The sequence below is a fragment of the Conger conger genome, chromosome 2, assembly GCF_963514075.1.
Source record: "Conger conger chromosome 2, fConCon1.1, whole genome shotgun sequence".
Classification (NCBI taxonomy): domain Eukaryota; kingdom Metazoa; phylum Chordata; class Actinopteri; order Anguilliformes; family Congridae; genus Conger; species Conger conger.
Window position 1 is genome coordinate 85248009 of NC_083761.1, and position 9015 is coordinate 85257023.

Sequence of the window (9015 nt, forward strand, 5' to 3'; positions counted from 1 at the left end):
TGTCGCTTGTTGTCGTTGTCCCCTGGTATGTGCATGTAATATTGTACAGTTATCTTTCTAACTTCATGTCCTATATTATAAAAACTAGTGGAGGGACTATCGATGAAAGGGGCTGTAATTCCTACATGGTTTACCCAATATGGATGCCATCAAATTAAAGCTGAAAGCCTGCACATTAATTGTGGTTGTTTTATTTGAACTGTTAATTTGGTGGAGTACAGGGAGCACAACAAAAGTATGTTACTGTCCAAATACTTATGGACTGCACTGTATACTCTGTCCAGTTTATAGATGACATCTGAAACATCAGCCACGGAGCTCACTGATGTCCCAGACGGATGTCCCAGACGGAAGTCCTTCATCCTCTCCTGGAAGACCTTGTCGAAGCGTTCACTCTGAGCCACCGTAAGGTTGTTCTTCCAGTCCCCAATTGTACCTGAATCACAACAACGCATAGATGAATATGACCTTCAGTGGTAATGTAACAGTGATAGCCAATTGTATTGGTTTAGATGAAAAAATGAAATGATACAATTAATCATCAGAAGTAAAAATAATATTGCTATTATTATTGTTATTAGGGATTTATTTGGTAAGATAACATCTGACAGAAGAGTATCAAGTGCTCAAAATGATCATATAGAAAACCGCTCCCAATCTTATTGCAGTGTTCCATGGGGAACCTATAAGAGAAAGCATTTGAGCTATTGAGACTATAAATGTAACTGAGCTGAGTGTAGTACACATCCTCCTTCAGGGAACTGACAGACTGAGTCGGGGGGCAGAGGATTGGAGGGTTGGAGTTGATTCCATTTCAGTTTGCTGAGTTCAGGAAATGAACTAAAATGAATTTTGTGAATGGGGAAAAAAGGTAGTAATTTTAGCACCATTTTACTGAATTACTTGAGAGTGCAGACAATGGTGCTGATTTATCTAAACACCTTATTGCAGCGATACAATTGAGAAACTTCGGAACTTTATTCATTTGTGTTAACATTTGATGCATTTAGGACAGCCTCTTCCACCTTCTATACAGATACATACTCAACAAACAGTGAGTTTGGATATACAGATGGATAGGTCTACTCGCCTTGGGTTTTGCCTGTGAAGACTGCATTTGTGTTAGAAAATATAAACCAACATGAAGAGAGAAAATTAGGCCATTTTGAAGCGGGGAAATCGAAAAGAGGGGAAATAGCTTGTACAACAACTTGGAATGTCCTAAAAAAGAAAGAAACTGCTGGCGTACTGAGCCATCAGACATCAAATAGGTCGACTAAGGACAACAACAGCAGTTGATGACAGAAACATTGTGAGAGCTATAAAGGAAAACCCCAAAACATCAGTCAGTGACAATCTCCACAGGGCAGGGGTGAAGGTATCTCAATCAACCGTTCAAACAAGACTTAGAGAGCAGCAATATAGAGGCTATACCACAAGACGCAAACCACTCATCAGCAGTAAGAATCGGAAAGCGAGATTACAATTTGCAAAGAAGTACAGAGATGAGCCAGATAAGTTTTATGGACTGAAGAGACCAAGATGAACCTCTACCAAAGTGAAGGAAAAGCCAAAGTGTGGAGAAAGAAGGGATCTGCTCATGATCCAAAACATACAAGCTCATCTGTGAAGCACAGTCATGGCTTGGGTTTGCATGGCTGCTTCTGGAGTGGGCTCACTAATCTCTATTGATGATGTAGCTTGTGATGAATTCACAAGAATTGATCATTCAGGATGAAATTAGCCTCTGCACTTTTACCACACCTGAAGTGTTTGATTATGAATATCTGGCTACAAGAACGAGATATGGCAGCAGATTTTCACAGCTGTGCAGAGAGCTTCGGAATTCTTTCTTGATTTGGCTCCATCCTTCACAATTTTGAAATCACTAGTTCACATTGATGCAGTTAATTAATGTATGTGCAGTTGAATTAGAGATTGGTAGTCAGAGCCCACTTGCTTAATAGCGTTCTTCATTGTTCTCTCACTGATTCTGCAATCTTTTTACATTACATTACATTAATGGCATTAATTGGCTGACGCTCTTATCCAAAGTGGCATACAGTTGATTAGACTAAGCAGGAGACAGTCCTCCTCTATGCTACGCTACAGACCGCACTACTTTGTTGCAGCAAGCGACATTCTTCACCAGCTGTACTTACAGTAATTGGGAAAAAAAATATATATATCTAATTTGTCGTTTATGAAGGAACATTTCCCAAAATATTAAAAGGGAAATTAATTCATATCTTTTTCTGAGGGACCTCTGGATCTGCTACATTCAGCCCCCAGAGGGCGCTAAAACCCTTTTTTTTGTGTTTTGAAATGCAAAACAAAATTATTATTGTCATGGAAACGCAAACTTAAAGAACCAAATGGTCATAAATACCCCACTGCAGTCACATGCAGGGTTATAATAGTTTTAAATTTTTCATTTTAGTTTATTTTTATTTCGTTTTTACTTTTTCCCCTCCAATTCAGTTAGTTTTAGTTTTTTCATACTTTGGGTTATTTGTCAGGTTCAGGAGTTAAAAAGGTCAGAGTGAGTAATGTATAATAAAATTCAAAAAAAGATACAAAATGAGGGTGAGTTAACATGACTGCCTTTTTATTTTAGGGTGAACTACTCCCTTAATGAATACAGTACATATAAAGTGCATTACAGATGGACATTGTGTGTGTCACTGCTGTGTATTTACTAACCAGCAGCTGTTTGGTCGTCGGTGAAAGCAGTCCATTATAGTTGTCTCCGTCCCCGTGCCACCTGGCCGGGATGTTGCTTCTCTTTCGGGGGGCGGCGGGCTACTCACAGATGCTAGCTTGTTGAGGTACTCGAGATTAGCCGCTTTGTGCGCGCTTCTTAAATGGACTTTTAGATTCGTGGGGTTTTTCCCCTTGAGCAGCAAGCCGCATATTTCGTCTGTTTCCACTACAAGACACTTGCTTTTTTCTCTCTCCTCGTCATATTCGAAAAAGTCCCATATGGGACTTTGCCGCTTTCTCCCAACTTTTGCTGCAGCCATGAGTTGCTGCTGTGTAAATGCAGTGACGTCACGGACAGTAGGGCGCATTCAGGTGCTGCGGCTGCCAGCTGGAGATAAACAGCCAGAGCGGAATAAATTGATCATACCAAGCGGTTTATATTTAATTGACATAGACGAAAACGAAGGAAATTATATCTATAATTTCAGTTCGTTTTAGTTAGTTTTCTAAACACGCAATATAGTTTCAGTTAGTTATCGTTTTTTTCTTTTAATTTTCGTTTTTATTTATTTCAGTTAACGACATTGTTTTTTCAATTTTAGTTTTCGTTATTTCGTTCGTTTTCGTTAACGATAATAACCTTGGTCACATGTGGTAAAACATTTTAATGAATGCTCATTTACTCCTATTAGTAATGTTGACAGGCTAATTTAGACTTACAGTTTTTTTTTACAATCGTTTTCACACTTGTCTCAGTACCTTGTTCACTTTTTCAAAACTCTTCACTCAGTGTGCTTTTGAAACAGGCACCTGAGCACGTCAGTTAACCTTTGGTGCAAAATGCACTTCAACCATCAAAACACTTCATATTTCACCCAAAAGTGACTCATGCTGCCATAACTATAGCATATGCTTTCAATCATTAGACTACTTTGTCACTCAATGTACAATGAACTACAAAACACAAACAACTTGGAGCATTGCTAAATACATATACAGTGGGAGCAATAATTATTTGATCCCTTGCTGATTTTGTGGGTTTGCCCACTTACAAAGAATGGAACTGTGTATAATTTTAATCATAGGTACATTTTAACGTTGAGAGAATATCACAAAATAATCCACAATAACAACATATCAATTTTTATAAATTTAATATCATATTTTCACATGAAATAAGTATTTGATCCATAGAACAATAAGACTTAATACTTGGTGGAGAAACCTTTGTTGGCAAGCACAGAGGTCAGACATTTGTTGTAGTTTTTCACCAGGTTTGCACAGATCTTGGGAGGGATTTTGGTCCATTCCTCTTTGCAGATCCTCTCCAAATCCTTAAGGTTCCGAGGCTGTCACATGGCAACTCCTTTATTATAATCTAATGGTGCGGTAGACCATGTTTTACCTAGATGCTGTGTGTTGGTTACACCTTTTGTTATGGTGCATTAGAATGAATCAAGAGTATTAGTGATGTTCCCCTGTGTACTTTATTGTGGTGACATTGGCTCAGGTGGTAAGAGCAGTCGTCTGGCAGGCGGAGGGTTGCCGTTCCGATTCCACCAGCTTTTTTGTGCCCTGCGTGGCAGCCAATCGCCATTGGTGTGTGTGTGAATGTGTGTATGAATGGGTGAATGAGAAGCATCAATGTTACAGCGCTTTGGATAAAGGTGCTATATAAATGCAGACATTTAGCATTTATTCAAACAGGAGAGAGAAGAGGGGAACAGATCGAGATGGTTGGGTGCAGAAGATTGAACCCCCAAACACAAGATCTGTCACCATCCCATGTCTCTATGATCGAGAATATGAAAGTCATGTGAAATACTGGTGTCATGGTTCAGTCTGGAATGTTTGTGAAACTGTAGTACGCACTGACTCTCCAACAGTTAAAGGTGAAACATCAATCACTGATGACCCCACCCATCATGTGTTCACTGTTACCATGAGAAAGCTTAAGATGATGGACTCTGGATCTTACTGGTGTGCTGTAGAGATTGAGAAAGATATAGATGAAAGCACATAGTCAGTCACTGCAGGTAAGATGGCTGCAGCACACACTGCACTCAGTGAGACCTGCTTCCTCTTACAGTTTTTTACAATCGTTTTCACACTTGTCTCAATACGACAGATGACCGCTCTAAAAAGTTCTTCACTGTGACGGTGAGGGAGCTGAACATGGAGGACACAGGCTGGTATTGGTGTGCTGCTGGAGAACTACAGATCCCTGTTTACCTCACTGTCACTCAGAAAACTACAATGACCACAGTCACCACACGTCAGGAACTCAAAACGAGCCTGTATTGGAATGCATTCCATCAATGTAGGGGAAAACCCTAAACTATAGAATTTTAACCTGTCTTTTCTGGCGCTCTCTCAGTGAGAGAGGAGTGTGAATTTTATGTGGATTTTTTTCACCCACGGCTGGTAGTGATCTGATGTAGTACTGTGCTGACTGGAGGGTGCCACTGCCTTGTAGAACTGAAGTTGGTAGTTTTACAGTAAATTTGTGTTCTCCCCTGAGCTTTTCCCCTTTCAGTGAGTGAGGCCAGTCTATGTCCATGCCCGCAATGCATCTCAGAGCATCTTTCCCACTTCATTCAGGGCTTTTGCTGGCTGCATATTTGGAAATAAGTTCCAAAGTTGGACACTACTGTGCAAAAACGTTATTTGTGGTGCACTCATTGAATGACACTCAAAGCAGTCTTCTCTGTGTAGTGGACAGACGTGCCTGGAAAGGACTCTGTGGGTGCTACGTCACGCCGGGCTTGTTTTGGTGTTCCTAATATGCACCGGTGTCGCCTTTTGGAAGATCTGTCGAAACCGCAGTATGTCATGTGACCGTTCTATTACAGTTTTTTGCAATCGTTTTCACACTTGTCTCAATATTGTGTCCACTTTTTCAAAACACTTAACACATTCACCATATCATTAGACTATGTGAACCAAACTGTGGATATGTTTGCATTGCTTTCATACTAAAGGCATTCAATTACCACTTCTTCCAAAATTCATGAATACCTCTCTCAGTCAGTGTTCACTACCAGCAAATGTTTGTACAAATACAGCAAATTTTGCAGACATTTAGATACTCTGTTCAAAACAGTTAACTTTCAGTTCAAAACCCAATAAAATTCTGATCATTGTGGAAGGAAATATGCTGCATTTTGGCAGAAAAATGAAACTATATGCTTGAAATACGTAAGACAGATCATTCTGATTTGAGCAGAAAGTTTATTCAGTTTATTCATTTTTTTTGTTTGCAGCCTTGTTACAATCTATACAAAAGTGATCATACTTGCATTGAAATGTGCATGTAAAAAGGGTAAATATAGATGTAGTTGTCACTGAAGAGATTTTTCCACTATTACTGCTGTATATGTACTGTTGAAACCCCTGGCTGTCATTTCAGTGAACAACCTACCCAGGTGTTTGTTGTTTGTGCCCCGTTACCACATATACAAAAGGGGCCACCTTTGGATTGGCATTTGCATTCTTTAGCCTTGGTGGGGAAAATGGATGCAGCCAGAGGTAGAGGAAGAAGACATCGTGGAAGAGCAAGAACAGTTGTGTCTGATGAAATCAGAGCCACAGTCATTGATCATGTGGTAAATCATGGTCTGTCCCTGAGGGAATCAGGTTGAGGGTTCAACCAAACTTGCCTAGATCCACAGTGGCTTCAATAGTGAGGATTTTCAGGCAAACCAACTGGTACTGTACAGTATTTACAGCATTCTGACTGAAGGAGTTCAATTGATGTGTATATTACAGCAGTACTGTGATTTGAGAAGTCTCCAGATGTATCAGTGCACATTTGTCTTTGACTCACTACAGGACCCAGCGGTTACCTCACACAGTCATACAGGGGGAAGGGGAATAATGTTTACACGTCAACAGGAGGATACAATAGTTGGGATGGTCATTGTCAACAGCAGCATCAGGCTAAGAGAAATACGCAACAACATAATTGCAGACAAGAACATATTTCCAAACATTGACATTGTAAGCACTACAACCATTTCAAGAGTGCTACAGAAACATCAGATCAGGATGAAACAGTTGTACACTGTCCCCCTTGACAGGAACTCTGAGGGTGTCTAGGAACTCAGGTACCAGTAAGAAGTTTATGAAGGTATATGTGAAGGTTTAGGACCACCACCCACATGAACAGATGTCACTTCTAGATGCAATGGCTGCTGGGTGTATGGACATAACAGTGGAACACATCCAGGGCTGGATAAGGCACGCAAAAAGATGTTTTCCTCGGTGTATAGCAAGAGATAACATTGGGAGTGAAAATCTATAAAATCTATAGCCAAATGCAGAGGACAGGATGGATAGGCCAGGCCAACAGTAGACTTCTGATACTGATAGGCAGACAATATATGTGCGAATTGCTGTATATAGTGGAAATATTGCTATTTGGTATGTATTTGTTATTGATTGTGATGTGTTTTTCTTTTCTGAATTACAGTATATTGCACTGTGAGAACAAACGTCAAAATACTGAAAACCCTCTGAAGAATACTGTTGCTTTTGTGATTTGTTTCTTTATCATATTGTTTTACATTACACAGTAAAGGGAAACACATAATATATGTATTTAGCAATGCTCCAAGTTGTTTGGGTTTTGCAGTTCATTGAACATTGAGTGACAAAGTAGTCTTATGGGAGAAAGCATATCCTATAGTTATGGCAGCATGAGTCACTTTTGGGTGAAATATGAAGTGCATTTTGCACCAAAGGTTAACTGATGTGCTCAAGTGCGTGTTTCAAAAGCACACTGTGTGAAGAGTTTTGAAAAAGTGGACATGGTATTGCAGCACAGCTTCTCGGAACTGTATCAGACGGCAAGGCCAATGCTTTCACCACAAATTTCACACTTCTGCAGAAGCCCTTCAAACAGAAATGTGGTCCACAGTTTCCATTTCAGATCTTCCCTTAATCTTCTGGGAAACATCAGTTAGGTGTAGACTATTGCCTACATAACAGTAATCACATAGCGCATGCTTTTAGACTTACAACTGCATGATCAAATATCCTAGAGCCCAGAGAGAATGTGTGATCTGCTCTTTTCTGACTCGTGTTTGTTGGGACAGGAATGCTGCAATCAAGAGAGAATAGACGATGTGGGACAAAGTTACGCTGCCAAAATAACACCGGTGAGCCCTGCAATCGACTGTGTCTCCATTGGTCGAGGTTTTCTTGAACCAAAGCACTAGGTCTGTCAACATTTTCTGACGTTTTCCCCTTTTTATTGCTCTTAGATTGTCTCTGATGTCATCGCACCGGTCTCAACCGCCAGAATCGTTCCAGTCTCAGCTTTAACGTCTCAGTATTTTGAAATCGCCACATCGCCACAGTGTTTATGCTATTGATGATGATTAATACGGATAATGATATGCATATGATTTAAAACTAACAGTCTTTAACAACATGCTCATCAACTGCGCCCCCAGGATGCTATAATAGTATGTTATATAGAAGATTATTACATACAGTGCCCTCCATTGTGTTTGCCTCTGCACTCAACTGTTTGACATTTGCAATAAAACATTTTTTTTAATACATTTTGGTTTCACCATGTAGAAATTACAGCAGTGTACAGCAGTCCCCCAATTTCAGGGTACCATAATATTTGAGAACAGCAGTGTTATGTAAATGAAAGTAGTCATACTTTAATGTTTAGTATTTTGTTGCATATCCTTTACATGCCATGACTTCCTGTTGTCTGGGACCTATCAACATCAGCAGAGTCTGGATATCTTATTTTCAGGTTGTCCTGCAGGCAATACTAATACTAATACTCTATGGGAATTGGGGGCTGGGACTAGATTCAGTTGTAAATTATGCTGATAACATAGAGGGAACACATTTGTTGGCTAAAGGGGTTTAAGTCATCAAGGGTCCAAGGTATTATCAAATGAGCCTCAAGCCACCCTACCGCTGGCACATATGCTGTAAAAAAATGTTTCTCCTGACAAATTCCCCATGTTGAACTCAACGGAAACAATATTAACTGTTAACCAAGTGAAATGTTGTAGCTCCTGAATCCTGCTTCTCCCTCTGGATTTGGATGCGGCTATAAACAGGACGTAGCCTCCGCCAATCACCTTCTGCGTTGTTCAATTCGTTTTTAGTAACAAACTCCCTGACTGGGAGGGGTCACTGTTTGATTATAACTTATTTGATTATCCCTGTTTTCTATGTATTATAAAGTGCTACACAATGTGAAAAATACAATGCATAAATATTTAGTAAATGATAATGATAGTTATCCTGCACTGGCCACTGAGAGAGCACAGACTACAGAGT

The 9015-nt window shown here is 39.9% G+C and overlaps 1 protein-coding gene across 1 annotated transcript in view; it reads left to right on the top strand.

The window, feature by feature from the left end:
* Window positions 1–8059, top strand: part of LOC133121422 (polymeric immunoglobulin receptor-like) — a 37257-nt gene extending 29198 nt beyond the window's left edge. The window contains exons 5-6 of the mRNA XM_061230586.1: window positions 7800–7862; window positions 7968–8059. Of these exons, the coding sequence (XP_061086570.1) occupies window positions 7800–7862; window positions 7968–7978 (74 nt within the window). The 3' untranslated portion in view covers window positions 7979–8059. The remainder of the gene's footprint in view (window positions 1–7799; window positions 7863–7967) is intronic.
* The last annotated feature ends 956 nt before the right edge of the window (window positions 8060–9015 follow it).